Source organism: Lampris incognitus, chromosome 6 (genome assembly GCF_029633865.1).
Source record: "Lampris incognitus isolate fLamInc1 chromosome 6, fLamInc1.hap2, whole genome shotgun sequence".
Lineage (NCBI taxonomy): Eukaryota > Metazoa > Chordata > Actinopteri > Lampriformes > Lampridae > Lampris > Lampris incognitus.
Window position 1 is genome coordinate 47678435 of NC_079216.1, and position 21153 is coordinate 47699587.

Genomic DNA, 21153 nt, shown 5'->3' on the forward strand with positions numbered 1-21153 from the left:
ACGGATAAATAGACTCACTAGCCCTTGGCTAATGGGTCCGACCCTTTAGTCGACTGGTTAATGTAGTCACCTGTGGTGCGAGGGACACGGGTTCGCGTCCTGGCTGTGGCGGTACTCGGGCTGCCCCTGAATTCACTACAGTATGTTGAATATGTTGAAGGTGTAAGCAAGGAAGATAGAAAGTATTACATGTCGAAACTTACGCTAAGCACTGGAGAAAAACTTCCCGATCCGTTTATGCTTACGGAAGCTCAGTTGTCATGTACTGTAAAGACTTAGTAAAAAAGCGTCTTCACGGTGGGCACTACAGCATCAGGAAAATCAGGTACTGTGCAAGCACTCCTCCCCCACGCACGCAAAGCCTCCATACTTGCATCTTCTTATACATCTTTGGAGGACTGCAATTCATGATGTCACACACTAGTGAAGTTGGATTTGAACAATTGTTCAACAATGATGGTGGTGTCATAGAAGAAGATCCTGCACATGGAGCAAGGTCACAATACTCCACCTCATACACCTCCTCTAAATCTTCCTCAGCAAGCAGGGCCGCAGCTAAGGCTCGCACTGAAGTTGAAGCTGCATATGCTCGTGCCACTTTCGTTCAGCGAGAAGCTGATTTAAAGATGAAAGAGGCACACCTAACTGCCGCATCAGCATTGGAACACGAGAGAGAGAGAGAGGTAGCAGCAGCCTTAGCACAAGCTGAATTTCTCGAGGCAGCAGCAGGGATCGAAGGTAGACAGGGCAGTAGCAGTCACCACGATACAGTTCATATCACCATTCAGCACACCGCGACTATGTCGAACGCCACTCCCAGTTACATCCTAGTGAAGTAGAGCCCCCAGTACTTGAACTATATACGCCTTCTCTAGCGCCCCTCATCAAACCTGATGTCCAATCAGATATGCAGGAACATGCCCATGGTCTCAACAGCAGAGCTCTTCACTTCTTACCCAAGAATGATGTTCATGCAGCACAGCAGCCTAAGAGTTCAACGCCAGTGGTTCATCAACACACCACAAGGGACAATGACAACCATGAGGCACAGCAATCTGAAAGGCCAACGCCAGCAGTTCGTCGTCACCTCCTTCCTAATCTCCCCTCTGCTCAGCCGCACTCTTCCTCCTTCAACAGAGCCTCATTGTAGCCACATACTGATGACAGGACTGGTATGAGTGGCATCGCCAGATACTTGGAATGTCAAGAGCTTGTGAATTCTGGCCTCATCCAGTTCAGTGATCGCCCAGAAAATTGTTGGGCATGGAAGTCCTCTTTCCTCAATGCCACCACAGGACTAAACTTAACTGCCAGTGAGGAGCTTGACTGCTTATAATGTGGTTAGGAAATCAGTCCTCAGAGCATGTCACAAGGATCCGTTCTGTGCATGTCGCCAGCCCTGATATAGGCTTACGAATGGCCTGGGAACACCTAGGGGAGTGCTATGGCTCCCCTGAAGTCATCGAGAGAGCTCTCTTATAGAGGATTGAGAACCTTCCTAAAATCAATTAATTACAAGGATCATTTAAAGCTCAGGGAGCTGGAAGACCTGCTAAGGGAGTTAATGTCTGCCAAATCTGAGGGCTACTTGCCTGGGTTCTCGTACCTGGACACTGCCAAAGGTGTCAACCCTATTGTTGAGAAGTTGCCGCTGGGTCTGCAAGAGAGGTGGTTAGTTCAAGGCTCGCAGTACAAGGAGCAGCACAATGGCTATTTTCCTCCATTTGTATTCTTCACAAATTTCATGTGTGATGAAGCATGCAGAAGAAACAGCTTCACTCTCTCAACATCCCCTACAGCTCCATCAAACAGTTTCTACGGGTTCTTTATGGGTCCATCGAAGCCTGAACGAGTGGAACGGAGATCAGGATACGTCAAAAGTCACGTCTCTGCTCACAAGACTGAAGTCGCATCACATCGATCAACTGCTCTGTCAGACAGTTCAAGTAGCAAGGAAGTAGACGTTGACAGACAATGCCCTATCCACCAAAAACTGCATCCTCTAAAAAAGTGTAGAGTTTTTCGGAGCAAACCACTTGAAGAACGCAAAGCCTTTCTGAAAGAGGATGGTGTTTGCTATAGGTGTTGCTTCTGTACTACTCACCTGGCGGAGGACTGTAAGGCAGCCTTGAAGTGTAGGGAATGTGAGAGTGACGGTCACGTTGCAGCGCTTCAACCTGAACCCATACTCCATACTCCATGGAACATGGGAAACCCCTCCTCAAAGCATGGCGGGGAGGGTGAAGGAGAGACACCTCAGCCAGCAGTCACCTCCAGGTGCACAGACGTCTGTGACAAAGGTAAGGAGCCTAGATCCTGTTCTGAGATCTGTCTGGTGAAGGTCTATCCCAAGGCACGCCCAAACAAAGCCACTAAGGTCTATGTTATTTTGGACAACCAGAGTAATAGGTCGCTGGCCAGGTCTGAATTCTTCAATCTCTTCCAGATTGGAGGGAAAGACTCTCCATACACTCTCCACACATGTGCAGGAGTCACTGAAACATCAGGGAGAAGAGCCACAGGGTTCATGGCAGAGTCATTGGATGGAACGACAAGTGTGATGCTCCCCACACTCATTGAGTGCAATCACATGCCAGACGATTGGTCAGAGATTCCAACTCCAGCCGCTGCACAGCATCATGCTCACCTCAAGTCCATCACTCACAGAATACCACGCCTAGATCCAGAGGCCCAGCTACTCCTACTTCTGGGACGTGACATCCTTCAGGTTCACAAGGTCAGAGAGCAATGCAACGGTCCTCACAGTGCCCAAAGACTAGACCTTGGCTGGGTTGTTATAGGCAACGTGTGCTTGGGCTCAGCCCACAAGCCAGTGGCTATGACTACCTTTCAGACCAACGTGCTTGAAAATGGATGTCCATCTCTCCTCACTCCGTGCTCCAATCATATTCAAGTCAAGGAGAAGTTTAGCACCAAAGCACAGCACTGCACCACTCAGAATCCAGCGGATCATGCTACTCGATCTGTACCTGCAGCCGAGCTCGCTAGCATGACATGGCTCACGGGACCCTCATTCCTGTCCCTACCTGAAGGAGTTCCCACTTCAGAAGACGAATCATATGGACTCATCGACCCAGATTCGGACTGGTGTGTTCTCATGTCACGACTCTTTCTGTTCCTCCATCTAATCGGGGATCTCATTGCGTCACACGGTTGTCCTCCTGGAAGTCTCTGGTGCATGCCATAACATCCCTGACGCACATCACTCAGTCAATCATGAGACCTGTAGAGGCTGGCATCAGTGCAAAAGGTCACACATGGCAGAAGAACTGTCAAAAGCAGAAACTCTCATCATCAGGTGTGTGCAAAAAGAGACCTATAGCAAAGAGTTCACCTGCTTGGCTGGCGGGAAGAATATCTCAAAAGACAGTCCTCTGAGAAAGCTAAACCCCAATGTGGATGATGAGGCCTTCTGAGAATAGGAGGTACGCTAAACCATGCGACACTCAGCGCAGGAGGAAAGTTCCCTCTCATCATCCCAGACCACAGCCCCATCGCAACACTGCTTGTGAGGCATTACCACAAAAAGGTCAAGCACCAAGGTCGTGTCTTCACAGAAGGATCTGTCTGCACAGCAGCATTCTGCATTGTTGGGGCCAAAAAATGCATCAACAGTATCCTCCACAAATGTGTTGTGTGTAACAAACTTCGTGGGAGAACTGTTGAACAGACGATGGCAGGCCTACCATCAGATCGTCTGAGCACCAAGCCACCCTTCACCTATGTGAGACTCGATGTGTTCGGCCCTTGGGCTGTCACCACAAGACGAACCCGCGGCAGTCAGGCTAACAGCAAAAGGTGGGTTGTACTATTCACCTACATGAGCATGCGTGCCATACACATGGAGCTCATCGAGGCAATGGATACATTCAGTTTCCTAAATGCATTGCAGCGATTCTTTGCTCTGCGAGGACCTGTTAAACAAATCTGTTCTGACTGTAGAGCCAATTTTACAGGCGCCTGCAAGGAGTTGCATGTACTTCTCACTGATCCTAAAGAGTCCAATGTTAGGCAGTACTTGGGTGAAGAAAGGTGCTCTTGGATCCTCAATCCTCCTCATTCCTCTCACATAGATGGAGTTTGGGAGCGAATGATTGGCATCTCCAGGCGCATACTCAACTCCATGCTCAAGCAAATCATCCGCCTCACTCATGAGGTGTTGTCACCTTAATGGCGGCGGTCACGGCAATCATTAATGCCAGGCCAATTGCACCTATTCACCTATCTCGTCATATCCAGAGTCGCCTTTTCTCTTGACCCCTACTCCACTCCTGACACAAAAAGTATGTACTTACCCTCCTCCTCCAGGAACCTTCGACAGTAAGGACCTCCACCTCCAGCAGTGGAGACAGGTGCAGCATCTGGCCAATACCTTTTGGAACAGATGGAGACGCGAGTACCTTCCAACACTTCAAAGTCATAGCAAGTGGCAGGATGTACGGCCTAATATCAAGGAAGGTGACCTGGTCCTGCTTAAGGATAACCAGGTGAGGCGAAATGAGTGGCCCATGGCTCTGGCCAGGAAGACATTCCCTGACTAAGATTGGAAAGTCAGGAACTTAAAGTCACAAGATCTGGGTCAACAAAGACCTTCTTGAGGCCTGTCTCTGAGACAATCCTTCTCAAGAGTGCTGAGGAAACGGACTGAATTTAGTTCTACCTGTTGTTCAGATAGTGGTATTTAATCAATACCAGACGGGGAGTGTCGTTCTGTAAAGACTTGCATTTATTTTATTATTATTTTTTTGGTGTTTTCTCCCCTCTGGTGGTCGTTTGCGAGTAATTCATTATTCTCTCCTTTACTCCCTGCTATTGTTCTCATTGGTCATTTTAGTCACATGACACAGCCAGGTCATAGTTCAAAGATTCGGATCAGGAAATGCTTTCGTTCCTTTTCTCGTATGTGGTCAGCTTACAGCCCCAGCTACCTTATTCTTTCGCTCCTCTGTTTCTGCCTGGGAAAGCATTGCTTGTGAGTTATATTTACTTTCACGGTTAATAGTGCACGGGTGTCATGTGGTGTATTGCGGTGTCATGTGGTGTATTGCGGTCAAAGCTAAACTAGCTATGAGTGGCGATGGCGTTTCCCGTTCTAATAGCTATTTGATAGTTTCCTGCTGCAAATATGCCCGTGTTTTGAAGCTGGTGAAGGTCGTGTACATTATTTGCAAGATATTTACGTTATGTACAGCTATTTACATACCACTTTAGTGGGATGTTTGAACATTGTAACCTGTTGTCATTTTAACATAATTTTATAAATGTGGATGTATAATGTGATTTATATAGCATGCAGTAATTGGTCTCATTTTCTGTATCCTTTCAATTTTACAAAATTTACCTTTCATGAGAATGACGACAACAGTAAAGAGCATTCAACTTTACTCCAGCCTCTGACTCGCTCTTGAAGCCGGTTAGCTATCTGTCAATTTGTGTACAGACACACATACATTGAGGACAGAATATCAGTGGACAAGTGATATCACGAAGTTGCCAAAAATTGGCTGGAGGGATGTGACGACTACCTCATAGTCACACCAAGTATATTTACAAAAGAATCAATGAAGGCATACAAGTCTTTAGAAGCATGCAATTACTTTGTTGATGGACATGTCCAAGACTGCTTTTACCATCTGTTATCGAAGGAAAACAAGTTTTGCTTCATCTAATCAAAGGTAAGCCCTCCTAGTTTAATTGTTTCTATGGTTGAATTGTTTGTATTCAGCAAAAGTTGAATTGTTTTTACCATATGAGATCGAGGCTGGAGTCAAATTATGACCTCAAACATCATGACACAAGAAAGCTGATTGAATCGTTGTCAAACTTGAGGAAGGCTAGGCATTAACAACTCAAACTTTGGTTTGGCACTTGCTCTACTAGGACAGTATCACATTTAGAGCTGTTACTTACGTATTTTCAATCACAATACTTATTTGTGTAAGAAACGGATACATACCAGATGTGAAACGTTCTCCGCAAATCTTCGCGTTTGATATTTGCTGTTCCGACCAGTCTTCCAGTCCTCCCGACAGATCGCATGCATCCACACCTGTCTTCCTTTTTCGATTGGAGTTTTCCCTTTCGGCATGTGATAAAAATGCAGATGCTTGTTTTTATAATCTTTACGATTTGTACAACCGACAGCGCAACAACTGTGAGCCGTTTCGTTTTAAATCCATTTCTCCATGATGATCTCTTCGAAATTAACGCGGTAACGTTTACAAACACAAGACTCGTGGCCCCCTTTTGCCTCACAGTCTGCGCACGCACATTTGGCGCATGTAAACAGGGAACACGTCTATAATCCAGGTAAGAAGGTCACATAAATGAGTGATGAAACGTTTCTGTCAATAAGCGCTGTGTCCAAATGAACTATACTCCCTTTACTTTCAGCTTATCAAAGAAAATTACAAGAACGTAATCGTTTGCCTGCCCATCCCTCTTTCCAGGGCCATTCGTTTATTTAATACAAGCTGTGGACCACCACTGGGTTTGTAATGAATTGCAATAAACTTGAGCTTCTGTGCTTTGATTACCCGCTATGAAAAATCATTACCCGCTTCCATTTTATGCCTGGTCGAACTTCTGTGGTTATTTTGATGAAAGTAATGCAAAAGTAGTGTAATCAGTGATGCATTAGTCTACACAGACATTAATATTGTGAAGTAACATATTACTTTCAAATAAAAGTAGCTAATAATGTCTAATGCATTACGTTTTGGAAGTAACTTGCCCAACACTAATAATAATATGAAGAAAACGAAGAAAGTCACTTTATTTTTTTCATTGCACAGTTGTTCGATTACAATGAAATTTGTCTTCTTCATTGAACTCATCCTATTTTATAGGAGCAGTTGATTTTTTAAACCCAAATCCGGTTGATAAATACACTGTGATTATGTTTACTATAAAGTGAAAGTACTTCATATTCAAGGTTCATGTAATGTCTACAGTATGTTATTTATATGACACATACGTTATATATACAGGTGCTTCTCAAAAAATTAGAATATTGTGGAAAAGTTCATTATTTTCCGTAATTTAATTCAAAAAGCGAAACTTTCATATATTCTAGATTCATTACACATAAAGTGAAATATGTCACGCCTTTTTTGTTTTAATCTTGATGATTACGGCTTACAGCTCATGACAATCAAAAATCCAGTATCTCAAAATGTTGGAATATTACATAAGACCAATCAAAAAAAGGATTTATAATACAGAAATGTTGACCTTCTGAAAAGTATGTTAATTTATGCACTCAATACTTGGTTGGGGCTTCTTTTGCAGGAATTACTGCATCAGTGCGGCATGGCATGGAGGCAATCAGCCTGTGGCACTGCTGAGGTGTTATGGAAGCCCAGGTTGCTTTGATAGCGGCCTTCAGCTCATCTGCATTGCTGGGTCTGGTGTCTCTCATCTTCCTCTTGACAATAACCCATAGCTTCTCTATGGGGTTCAGGTCAGGCAAGTTGGCTGGCCAATGGAGCACAGTAATACTGTGGTAGTTTTGGCACTGTGGGCAGGTGCCAAGTCCTGCTGGAAAATGAAATCATCATATCCATAAAGCTTGTCAGCAGACGGAAGCATGAAGTGCTCTAAAATTTCCTGGTAGATGGCTGCGTTGACTCTGGGCTTGATGAAACACAGTGGACCAACACCAGCAGAAGACATGGCACCCCAAATCATCACTGACTGTGGAAACTTCACACTGTACTTCAAGCAACTTGGATTCTGTGCCTCTCCACTCTTCCTCCAGACTCTGGGACCTTGATTTCCAAATGAAATGCAACATTTACTTTCATCTGAAAAGGGGACTTTGGACCACTGACCAGCGGTCCAGCTCTTTTGTCCATAGCCCAGGTAAGACGCTTCTGACATTGTCTCTGGTTCAGGAGTGGCTTGACACGGGGAATGTGACACTTGTAGCCCAGTTCCTGGGCATGTCTGTGCATGGTGGCTCTTGATGCACTGACTCCAGCCTCAGTCCACTCCTTGTGAAGCTCCCTCAAGTTCTTGACTCGGCCTTGCTTGACAATCCTCTCAAAGCTGCTGTCATCCCTGTTGCTTGTGCACCTTTTCCTACCACACTTTTCCCTTCCAGTCAACTTTCCATGGATATGCTTTGATACAGCACTCTGCGAACAGCCAGCCCTTTCAGCAATGACCTCCTGTGGCTTATTGTCAAGAGACACCAGACCCAACAATGCAGACGAGCTGAAGGCCGCTATCAAAGCAACCTGGGCTTCCATAACAGATCATGCAGCAGTGCCACAGGCTGATTGCCTCCATGCCACGCCGCACTGATGCAGTAATTCGTGCAAAAGGAGCCCCGACCAAGTATTGAGTGCATAAATGAACATACTTTTGAGAAGAGAAAAAGAGAACAAATCTCTCTGACCAAGGCACTCCGTGTAATTAAAATGTCTTTATTGGAACTTGGACATATCCAAAAAGGACCTAAAAATGCCCACGTGTAGCGGCTCGGGCCTTCTTCAGGGCAAAAAAATATATTACTTAACTACAGAGAGGACTGAGCACGCCAATGACTCCAAACACATACTTTTGAGAAGGTCGACATTTCTGTATTATAAATCCTTTTTTGATTGGTCTTCTGTAATATTCTAGTATTGTGAGATACTGGATTTTTGATTTTCATGAGGTGTAAGCTGTAATCAAGATTAAAACAAAAAAGGCTTGACACATTTCACTTTATGTGTAGTGAATCTACAATATATGAAAGTTTCACTTTTTGAATTAAATTACGGAAAATAATGAACTTTTCCACAATATTCTATTTTTTTTAGATGCACCTGTATATATGTATGTATGTATATATATATATATATATACACACACACACACACACACACACACACACACACACACACACACACACACACACACACACACACACACACACAGAGCCTTTTACACATCTTACAAGTCCAAACAGCACATATACTATACAGGTAGTTCATACACTATGTACATATATGTATGGTATGGATAGGACCTCTCACACAGCCAAGTATGTGGGCATTTTTATTTTATATCTTTAGATAATGAAGGATAATGCAGGTGTAAGAGCAAGACCCGTCGTTTTGGGGGGAAAAATGAGCATAATGCGATAATATAATATTTATTATAGGTCCACAGTAGTCGGAGCTCCTCAGTCTAAGGTCATATAATCCAGCCCCCACCCCGCTCCACCCCCCGGCAGCATTCCTTATTTTCCATTTCCATTTCAGGAAGTTGGCAACCACACTGCCATCCCTAGAATAAAACAAGAGTGCATGTTTCTGTGTATGGTGTGTGTCTGTGAGTGTTTATTGAAATAAATAAAGTCACTGGCTGCCAAGGCAAAGCGTCTTTAATCTGATTTTCAGAGCTGTAACTTTGCATTTTGGAGATGAGCAAAGAGCGTGTGTGTGAGAGAGAGAGAGAGGGAGAGAGAGACTACTGTTTGCAGCTTTGCCTTTTGTTGGTGCTAATGTAACGTCTAGTGTCGCACCATGCGTTGAAATAAGATAGAATGTGGGAATGAGGCCTTCAGCACGTCATACCTTGCAACCTTTCGATCGGTTCCCCCGTCTCCATTCCTGATACCACCCATGCCAAACACTGTCGTGTTTTGTCGTAAAGACGGCTGCATCTATCGTTTATGCCATCTCCCAATAACTCACGGTGAAAGGGGGTGTGCGACTCCACTGCAAGCAGAGCCCATTATCCCAAATAGGCCAATAAGTAACTTAGTGCCACGTGTCTCCTCTCCACAGCAAGTACACTCTATATGCAAAGCAGAGCTACACCGTTAAAGAAACGGGCACCGAGTGATTATATTTGTAATTTAATTTCCTTGGTCACAGAGAGATAAGGGGAGCCAGCGTCTGCAGCTGTCCGTGGATGAATAGAGCGATGAGAATAGGACTACAGCTTCATTGTCTGGACTGAGACGTCCACGAAGACGGCGCTTTCTGACAATGGTACGAGCGCACAGATATATAGACAGTGGGATGGATACACAACACCAAGCTAAAGGAGCAGCAATCGCAGTAATGTTATCAGAACATCCACAATGTGTGTGTGGGGGGGGGGCGGCCACACTCGCAAATGAAATGGATGAAAAATGTCGTAAACAGCCCCCTGTGCGGGCTCTCTCATTATCCTCCCTCTATCTCCCTCTCTTTGGCTCTTTCTCTATTCTGCTGAACAAATGTAATCAGCGGGGTGGTCTGGGTGGCATGTCAGTCACAAAGAGCAACGGCTCATTGCAGATTCTGCAGGCGAAGGTCCTTGCAAGAAAAAGGGAATGAAGGACACTCGTGCCTCTTCCTTGTGTGTACTCTTGCCAAGTCCTCATCTACCCTTTCTTTTCTTTTTTCCCCCTCCCTCCCTCTACGTTATCTGAAATTGTGGGACTGAAGATATCAAATCTCTCAGGTTTTCCCCCGTTTTAAAGGTCGGCTACTCATATTGGCATGGTAGATACAATGCGGCTGTCGCAGAACCCCCACCAGCGACCACGTCACAACTATTAAGACTATTCTCAGGGAGACGGGGGGAGAATTCAAGAAAATCTGACACAATATAAAGCTAGAGATGGATTTTAGGGACACATAGTGAAACTAACTTGTGGCAACTCTCCGCTTTGTTCTCTTTCCTCATCCTCTCATTTTTACACTGGCTTCCCCCCCGCTGCCATGTCTCTCTGTGTCGTTCCCTTGTGTCTTCACTCTGAACCCAACAGCATTAACCTGTCAAGGAAGTTACAAATGTTCAGACTGAATTATGTAAGCCACTGAGTGATAAAACTACGGGAAAAAAGCATCGAGTTCTCACTTTATTTCATAATTCATCATGCTCCCAATCGAGCAAAATAAAACCTGACTTAGTAAGTAGGCTGGTCCAGTCCATTCAGGCCCCCGAATTTTCTCAAATCTGCCTGAAAATATCAATCACACTCGGTCTCTCTTTCAAATGAAAATATTGCATTACCCCCCCCCCCCCACACACACACACACGAAGACACACACACACACAGAAAATGCAATCTTGATGCACACACCTTTTGTTATGTGATTACTCATCAAATGCAAGCCCTATTTCCACATTCTACTTTATTGCAAGGCATGGCGCAAAAGAGACAATAGACGTTACATTAGCACCACCAAAAGGCAAAGCTGCAAATAGCACACACACACACACACACAAACACACACATGCTCTTTCCCCATCTCCAAAACGCAAAGTTACAGCTCTGAAAATCAGATTAAAGATGCTTCGCCTTGGCAGCCAGCGGCTTTATTTATTATTTCAATAAACACTCACAGAGACGGACACAGGGACATGTACTCTCGTATTATTCTCGGGATGGCAGAGTGGGGTACGGTGTAATTATCAGGACATGGCTATGTAATTGGTCCTTAATTGATATGAAGAGCCACAGAACAGCCCGGACTTTGTTCTACACACGCCGCCGGCTGTTGGCAAGAAATGTTGGTGGGTGACTCAATCATGCTTTTAATATCTGACTGCTGTCTCTGTAGGAAATGCCCTTCATAAGTCCCAGATCTATTCAAGTTAATTTTCATAGCTCTAAATCACACTTACAGTCTCAGAGGGCTTTTATATTCACACAGCTGAAAACAGGTGGCTGCAGAAAAACCACAGCAAGCGACACCCTCTGTCCTTACAACCCCGCGTTGAGGGAAAAAACTGCAAAGGGAAAACGTTTCCAGGACCCCCAAAAAAAAAAAGAAATGGAGGGGGTTATCCGGGTAGCGTAGCAGTCTATTCTGTTGCCTACCAACAAGGGGATCGGTGGTTCGAATCCCCATGTTACCTCCGGTTTGGTCGGGCGTCCCTACAGACATAATTTGCCATGTCTGCAGGTGGGAAGCCGGATGTGGGTATGTGTCCTGGTCGCTGCACTGGCGCCTCCTCTGGTCAGTCGGGGCGCCTGTTCAGGGGGAATGGGGAACTGGGGGGAATAGCGTGATCTTCAACGCACCATGTCCCCCTGGTGAAACTCCTCACTGTCAGGTGAAAAGAAGCGGCTGGTGACTCCACATGTATCGGAGGAGGCATGTGGTAGTTTGCAGCCCTCCCCGGATTGGCAGAGGGGGTGGGGCAGCGACCGGGACAGCTCGAAGGAGTGGGGTAATTGGCCGGATACAATTGGGGAGAAAAACGGCGCGGGGGGGGGGGGGATCCCTCCAAAAAATGGAGGGAACCTTAGAAAGAGCATCAAAGGAGGGATGCGTCTTCTAAACGTAGACTATCTCCATGTCTACTTGGCCGCCTGACTATCACTGCGTAGCATCACCTACTGGGTTATTTCCCCCTTTGACGTCTCACTATCTCTATGCTTCTGCCTTCACATTGGTGCAGCCTGTCTCACTCTGAAATTATCGTCAAGCTCTGGTCTGCTCCTTTCAGGTTGGTGGAAGAGTAGCCGAGAAGGTGTCTGTAGATGGAGGGGGAAAAGAAACGTTTTTGTTGATAACACGGTGAATACAAACCATTGCAAGGTTTCAAGAGCCCAGGGTGCACCTGCTGGGGGAAATGGCAACAATGCTGGATAAGAGGGAAATTGTTTTAAAGTAGTTCTGTTTACCAAAGAAAAACAGGCCACCATCTCTCACACTTACAGGAAAAAAATGTCCAGGAAGCGCTCTTGTGGAAGAGCTTAGCTGTACAGAACCCAAACCCTATCACTGTTGCAAGGCCCAACAGGATACAAGGAGTCTGAAAACATACAGTTTTGGATGTGTTCAAGGAAGAGGTGGGGAATCACTTTACGGCATTTCTGCGCATGGATCGAGTCCTCGAACAAGATGACCTTGAAGGACATTCCACTCATTTGCACAGCAATTAAGCATTAACCTGTTGGTAAATTGAAAAACAGACAAAGATCCTCTGTGGATTTAATAACAAACTCATTACCACAGCCCAACAGGCTGGAACTGCCTTTTAATTAGAGCAACACCTGATTAACGCCCAATTAACAGAGCCGGAGCCAGTTAATTCTCGCCCACTTTGGCAGGATGAGAATGTAAACATAAGCAGGCTTGCATCCTACTCCTTCCTCCCCCTCCTGGGAACGACGGGGAAAACTTAATGTCATCTAGTGGTCTCAGTGCTTGGCAGAGCTTGAAACTGATAGACAGAAACACATCTAGACCAAGTTTCAAACAAACAAAAAAAATGGGAAAGACAGGCAGATGTGGCTGGAAAAGCTTGTCATACTCCTAGTGGGCTGATGTCGGCAAGCAGTCCCAAAAAATTCCTACTTACCTTGCAGGGGAGATACCATGATTAAGAAGGTGGTTCACCCAGGGTGAGGCTCGACCATTGGACTCCGGTTGTGCTGACCCCTGTGAATTCCCCAAATATGGGAATCTCGACTAGATAATTTCAGGTAGTGGGGGACTGCTCATGCTCTCCCCTGTTTTTCTTTTGGTGGCACGGTGGCGCAGTGGTTAGCGCTGTTGTCTCACAGCAAGAAGGTCCTGGGTTCAAAACCCCGGGGTTGTCAAACCTTGGGGGTCATCCCAGGTCATCCTCTGTATAGAGTTTACATGTTCTCCTGTGTCTGCGGTGGGTTTTCTCTAGGTTGCTCCGGTTTCCCCCACCATAAAAAAACAAACTGGCACGTTAGGGTTAATACTCCTGTCTGTGCCCATGACTGAAACATGGCAAGACGAACTGGAGTTGGTCCCCGGGTGCTGCACGGCGGCTGCCCACAGCTCCTAGCTACACAACTAGGATGGGTTAAATGCAGAAAAGAATTCCCCTACAGGGATCAAAATCAAAATGTAAAAAATAAAATAAAATGCACCACCCTGCCCTCTCACAAGGTACTCCATCTCTCTCCACCCAACCCCTTTCTAAATAGTCTCCTCTCACTATTGAGACAGGCCAAACGCCTCGCTTGAAAACTTTTTTTTTCAACCTTTATTTATCCAAGGGTGAAATTGCATGTCAGTTTTCAGTAACATCCTGGTCTGGTTCACATTCATATAGGAAAACAGCACACAGCCGGGAGCGGCCTGATATACAGCCAGTCTTCTGTCATTGGCCACTGATCAGATCTGCTCGTAAACTCGCCATGTAAATGCCTTGTTCAACAAAATCTTGGGGAGTAACTGAGGAGCTGGGGTGCAATTTTTGTATTCTCTCTCGATACTACCATTTGGTGCAGATGTTTGAAGAAGCCATATAGCGGTCTACATTCTAGTCACAAACCTCCAACCTCCAGACAATTTTGGTAAATCTGAGAATCCGATGGATGTTAAACATGGGCAGATCACATGCATTGTGCAAGACGTACTCTATATAGATGAGCAGCTCATGACATTTCTTTGATCAAACTATTCCCCGTTGCTCTTCCTCGCATTACTAGTTGATGTTGTATTTCATTCATGTTTTCTAATTCTGGGCTAATTTCCTGCAAGGCAAACCCCCATAGGAGCATAAATCAGTCATTTTGATTCAATCATTCAGTCGATCATTCAGTTTATTAGTTTATCTTATCACCAATAGAAAGTAAGCAGGGCTGGAACAGGGTATATGATCAAGAGATTTTGCTGATCATATATATTAAAGTCTCCTGAATGTGTTTTGTGAAAGGGCAGGATCCAGTTCATATGAAGGCAAAGTTCAAATTATAAGAAAAGCACGAATGTTTGTGCAAAATATTATCCAGTCTCACCCACATGTACAGGGCATGTCCCTTGTCTGACATACATAATATAGCGGAAAATCCCTTCAGATCTGTTTTCACAACAAATAAACCACATAACACATGGAAAAAGCAACGTTTGCATTTATAATCGAACGATATATTGCAGTTAAGATGTCACTTACAAACCGTGTGACATGCTTAAACACTTTGTTGTGCTGTGCTACATGTTATATTACAAAATCTGTACTTCACTCTTAATCGTTGCTCAAATAGAGCATTGACCAACTAGCCAAGTGGAAATGTAATATTGTCCACAGAGCCTCATTTTGTTCATTACAAAAGGGCTCTGGTTTAATGTGAGGAAAGCACAATGCAGCTCATCCTACTGAAACAAGGCCCTCAGAGAACTGGCTTTGATTTGTGCAGCTGATCTTCATATTAAATCAGGGGCTTCCCAAACATTTTCACGCTTTGACCCACCTGTGGAGACACTTTCTGGACCAGGCCCCACTAACTATGTTGTGCATTAGACAAAGCAAAAGAGTTGCCTACCAACACGGGGCTCGCCGGTCTGAATCCCCGCGTTACCTCCGGCTTGTTCGGGCGTCCCTACAGACCCAATTGGCTGTGTCTGCAGGTGAGAAGCCAGATGTGGGTATGTGTCCTGGTCGCTGCACTAGCGCCTCCTCTGGTCGGTCGGGGCACCTGTTTGGGGGCGGAGGGTGAACTGGGAGGAATAGTGTGATCCTCCCATGTGCTACATCACCCTGGCGAAAATTCTCACTGAAAAGAAGCAGCCGGCGACTCCACATGTATCAGAGGAGACATGTGGTAGTCTGCGGCCCTCCCCGGATCAGCAGAGGGGGTGGAGCAGCGACTAGGACGGCTCGGAAGAGCGAGGTAATTGGCCGGATACAACTAAAGACAAAAAGGGGGGGGATCCCAAAAAAAAGCAATAGATTCTCATAACCTGTCAAAAAGTGAGAAAGTTAACAATCCTCTCTTGTATTGTTCATCCGTAAAATCCTATTTTTAGTCTTCAATCATGAATCATGGCTTGAATGAAAAAGAAATGAAACAGATGAGGCATGTCAACATTAAACATTATTTTAGTGATATTTTGGAATACATAATAACATAATAATAATAATAAATGAATGCATTATTTGTATCCACGCCAAAGTATTTTTCAGGCAATGCATTTGCATGCATTTTTTTTTCTGTCTTCGAACAAAATGTGTTTATTGTGACATCCCATGAGCCACCTGGGCCTCTGCTCAACCCACTTGTGGGTCACGTCCCACAGTTGGAATATCAAATAATGCCCACACAAGCCCTTGTTTGTGTGACCACACTGTGTTCAGTCCCTTTGTCCGTAAATCGGCTCAACGTATTCTGAGAAGAGCTGATGATGACTGGCCCTGAGTAGCCCTCCTGTAAGCTAGTGTTCACTTTCACTCATATTCAGAGCAGATCCTCATTTTATAATTAGGCATTTAAACATAGACAATAAACCGAATGGTGAAATCAAAATGAAACCAACGCTTCCATCCATCCATTATCCAAGCCACTTATCCTAACTAGAGTCGTGGGATGCTGGAACCTATCCCAGTAGTCATTGAGTGGCAGGCGGGGAGACACCCTGGACAGGCCACCAGTCCATCACAGGGCCGACACATTCACACCAAGGGACAATTTAGTACGGCCGATTCACCTGACCTACATGTCTTTGGACTGTGGGGGGAAACCGGAGCACCCGGAGGAAACCCACGCAGACACAGAGAGAACATGCAAACTCCACACACAGGACAACCCCAGACGACCCCCAAGGTTGGACAACCCCGGGGTTCGAACCCAGGACCTTCTTGCTGTGATGTGACCGTGCTAACCACTGCACCACTGTGCTACCCTCGGAGGAGATCCTGATTTTATAACTGGGCATTTAAACATAGACAGTAAACCAGACGGTGAAATCAACACTTATTCTGCTTATATAAAGTAGTTGTCTTCTAGGAAGCAGCGAGGAAGGTTCAGTCTCTCAGCAGTCCAGTTTTTTTGCTCAAATGTGCAGCAGTTGAACTTCCACCATCACGTTCTGGTTTCTCCATATCACTCAGGGAGATGACATGTACCTCTTCAGGTTCATATTGTGACCCTCGTTGCTATAACCAGGATAACACCCCTCGCTGAAAGGCCGGTCCATGTACTTAAGCTGAGAAGCAGCTCTCCACGACGCTATGGCCTTCTCCAGGTCCGGCAGTATGTCTGGAACAACACATTGTTCAACCACGAAGACGGCAGGCAAAACAACCAATAGCAGGACCCAACCCGAAGCCCCGAACCAGTAGGAGGAGCCGAGGCAGGTGAAGTCTTGTCGGATTTGTTCCTGGTGTTGATAGGTGAAGAGAGACCAGCTGAGGAGGAAGAAGAACCCTGCAAACAGAAGAGGGTAAAGAAGAAAGCTAAGTCACATCAAGTGCCATTACTAGAAAAAGTATTAACAGTTCATCTCTCGTATGTACTATGGACAGTCACATAGGGATTATGAAAAACGATATGCAAAAGCAATATTAAAAGCCTCTTTAAAAGCAGCACTCCACTTTTGCAATAGAATGAAGACCATTAGTGCAAATCAACATGTTCTGTTCTGCAGAAAATGCAGAACAGAACATAATAATCACTTTCTCAAAATGTACTTTTCTTTGTGAAGAGGCGAAATAAATCCTCTCTGTAGAGTGCAGCGCTCTATGGAAGCAAAACACACTATTGAAAATGGTTGCTGTTAAAATGCACAAGAGACAAGGAGCGGAACAAACGTTTTTTTTTTTGGGCTTTACCCCCCAATTATACTTGGCCAATTACCCAATTTCCCGAGCCGTCCCGGTCGCTGCTCCACCCCCTCTGCCGATCCGGGGAGGGCTGCAGACTACCACATGCCTCCTCCAATGCATGTGGAGTCACCAGCCGCTTCTTTCTACCTGACAGTAAGGAGTTTTGCCAGGGGGACGTAGCACGTGGGAGGATCACGCTATTCCCCCCAGGCTCCCCGACCAACCAGAGGAGGCGCTAGTGCAGCAACCAGGACACATCCGGCTTCCCACGCGGAGACACGGCCAATTAATTGTGTCTGTAGGGATGCCCGACCAAGCCGGAAGTACCACGGGTATTCGAACCGGCGATCCCCGTGTTGGTAGGCAACAACGAAATAGACCACTACGCTATCCAGACAGTGTATTATATTTTTGAGACTTTCAACTTTTATTCCGCAACATTTCAGAGCAAATATCTGTACTTTTTACTCCACTAAATTTCGAACACAGTCAAGTTACTTTACTTTAAAAAAAAAATCAAGATTTATATTAATATTATATTGATATATTGATGCAATATTGATTTATATTGATATAAAAAAGAAAGTGGACTCAACTAAAAAAACCAAGAGGAATCAATCCACTGAACCAATCAGACAGTTTATTAAAATGTTGTAAAAGTAAGATCAGATCTTCAATTTGATAATTGTTTTTAATGTAACAATGTTTTCTTTTGCCTAATCCAGCGTATAAGTCAACTTGGAGTAAAACATTCTGATTTATAGACTCTTCAGTGTTCACAAGGGGAAATTTGTGGTGGATGTGTGTGTGGGGGGGCGGGGGACTGGGTCACATAGGTTAAAAAAAAGGGACTGAATTTATGAAACTTCTAAAACGACTGCTTATTTAGGATTGCTGGTTAATGCTGGTAATGATTCATCAGGTCCATAGTCCTTTAAATTATAATGACACCACCTTTTTAGAGGAAAACAAAACTCCCTCTGTATGCATGAGCACCCATCTGCAGAAAAAGAGTGTACAGTAGGCACCCTTTAAGCCATATTATAGATTCTGTTATGTCAAGGCAGTCATTATGAGTATGAATACAATTACTCTTGCTAGTAATAGCTTAAGCATATTTAAGAGCAGTACTTAAATATGTTTACTTAACCAGAAATGTCAACGAGGTACTGTCACTGTCGCTTGTGGCAGGTTATTTGTACTTTAACCCGAGTGAAAGGTGTGACTGTGTCTTTCACCGCTATTCACGTGTGAGGGTTGAACAGAAAAGCTACCTGTAGGAGCCAGGACGAGGAGCAGTAGTGTGGTGGGGTAGAGCGCCTGTCCGGACATGAGGAGAGAGCGCGTGTTGGAGTAGGAGCGCACCGTCTCAGACGTCCAGCAGAGGGCAAACACCAGACACAGAGCGCTTGAGCTGACGGCCATCAGGAAGGAGAGAGCTCCGAACACTTGCTCAGCCTCCAGGGCTGCAAAGGGTCAGTGTGAACACAGGAAGACACACATACACCAGCCAGAGATAAGTGTGAGACCACAGACTTAACTATATTTCATTTACACAGCCGCCTCACTCATTTATGGTTTCATTTATAGTTATGATGTTATTCCTTAAGCTATGAATATCATCCAAAAGCCCGCTCACTGTAGGGGGGGCAAACAACACAAAGTGCAGAATCAAGTGGGGCCACGGTCGTCATCTATATCAAAAGTTACTATAATGTTGCATAGGATATTTTGAAGTTAAGGCTGCTCAGGATTCTGCCACACTTTTGTCTGCAGCCCAAGTGCAAGGGCCCTTTCGACAGATATACTGCCTCTGTCTAATAAGCACTTATCGTTGCTACAGGAGCAAGCCCAAACCTGTTTACAACTGAAAAGCAACCTGGTGTTGCAAAAACATTTTCGCCTGAAGATAATTCCATCCATGATACCGAGGTGGGGGGAAAAAAAACACAACATTCTGCCGGTGCCTAATTTCAAATGCCTTCTCAACACCCTCAGCTGCACAGCAAAGATTTGTTTATGCCTAATTAAACATGCTGCTTCCCCAGATGTTCCATGTAAACACACTTGTTATTTAGCATGGTGTGTGTCAATCAAACCGAGGATGCAATCCAGCATAACAGGTTTCAACAAGTGGAAGAATGGGGGAGTGGGAAGAATTATGAAGAAAGGTGTCCAGAGTTGAACGCAGCTGGTTAAGCTCACCATGAAAAATGACGTCATCTGTGTGATCCCCTGCCTGGTATTTCTGAGTGTTGTTCCATCTTGTCCAAAGTCCCCTATCTGCCAGCCAGAATGGGGTCCACACGGAGTAGCTTATACATAAACAGCCTACCAGCCCCAAACAGGACATGGCAAACCTGAACCGATCAATAGAGTTGTCCAGCTTCAGCACCATCATGCTACAACACTGAGAGAGAAACGGAAAAAAAGTGGTATGAATTTTGACGTGAGCAGGTAAACATGCCATATTGACTCGTCTTGATATGGTGTCAGTCGTGTGTATATGGTGTCACACCAGTATACTTAAATTTGTCAAACAATACTTAGTCATAATTAAAATCTTACCTTTTGCGCTGTTGCTGAGAAAGAAACAGGGAACAGACGTTGCATTTGAACTTATTTACGACTTCCTAGATCCTGGACCACAGCATTTATACACAAAGAGAATATAAGCTATGGCACTGGTACAGGAAGTTTGACCACTGTACAAATACATTAAGCGCCAAAACCCTTTGATGAATTGCCACTAGCACTGCCAGAGAACCACAAGCACTACAGAAGTGTCCTACAGAAGTGAAGGTGATATGGAAAACACCGTGGAAGTTTTAGCCTCTTTGGCTATGACTCCGCCCATGATACGGTGGAAACTCCCCCCACACGGAGCAAAGTTCCCCCTCAGACTGTACCACTGCGGCTCAGGGTGTAGAGAAAGTGAAAGAAGTTCCAATGAAGGGGATTCCTTGAGGGTAATGGGATGCAAAACTTTGGATGATTATAGGGCGGCATGGTGGCCATCAGTGGTTAGCGCTGTTGCCTCACAGCAAGAAGGTCCTGGGCTTGAACCTCAGGCCATCCCAGGTCCTTTCTGTGTGGAGTTTGCATGTTCTCCCCATGTCTGTGCGGATTTCCTCCGGGTGCTCTGGTTTCCTCCCACCATCAAAAGACATGCATGTTAGGGTTAATACTCCTGTCTGTGCCCAGGAGCAAGGCATTGGAAAGAAGAACTGGAGTTGGTCCACGGGTGCTGCAGTGGGCAGCTGCTCCTATTGTAAATGCAGAGAACAAATTTCATTGAAACTAAACAACTGTACAATGGCAAAAATAAAGTGGCATTATAACTTTAAGTGGCTTCAAGGCGGGGAACAATACAGACACCACGACCACTGACACTTGCGTGTCATGGAAGGAAAAGTTACACCGCCACCCTCAAACGCCCACCTGTTGGGTTTCCTTTACTTTATTGTCTAGAGATACATACGTCAACCACGCAAACAAAATTTGTTTACTTAAGTCAGAGAAAAATCTTGTGGGTGGTAACAGCAGGTCATGACAACTCAGTTCAGGAAATCCCACTCTTGTCTCACTTCTCACATTGGGCTATTCTGATAT

General features: G+C 45.1%; 1 protein-coding gene and 1 non-coding gene across 2 annotated transcripts; one reads left to right on the forward strand and one right to left on the reverse strand.

Moving 5' to 3' along the window:
* The first annotated feature begins 13312 nt into the window (after positions 1–13312).
* Positions 13313–13474, forward strand: LOC130114816 (U1 spliceosomal RNA). The gene has a single exon (XR_008810428.1). It is a non-coding gene; the product is annotated as a U1 spliceosomal RNA (small nuclear RNA).
* Positions 13475–14466: 992 nt separating this feature from the next.
* si:ch211-256a21.4 (uncharacterized) lies at positions 14467–20308 on the reverse strand. The gene is made up of 4 exons (XM_056282539.1): positions 20110–20308; positions 19747–19951; positions 18816–19007; positions 14467–17143 (listed from the first exon to the last, which is right to left on the reverse strand). Exons 1-4 carry the CDS (start codon positions 20152–20154, stop codon positions 16824–16826), a joined length of 762 nt encoding a protein of 253 aa, XP_056138514.1. The 5' UTR covers positions 20155–20308; the 3' UTR covers positions 14467–16823.
* Between the last annotated feature and the right edge of the window lie 845 nt (positions 20309–21153).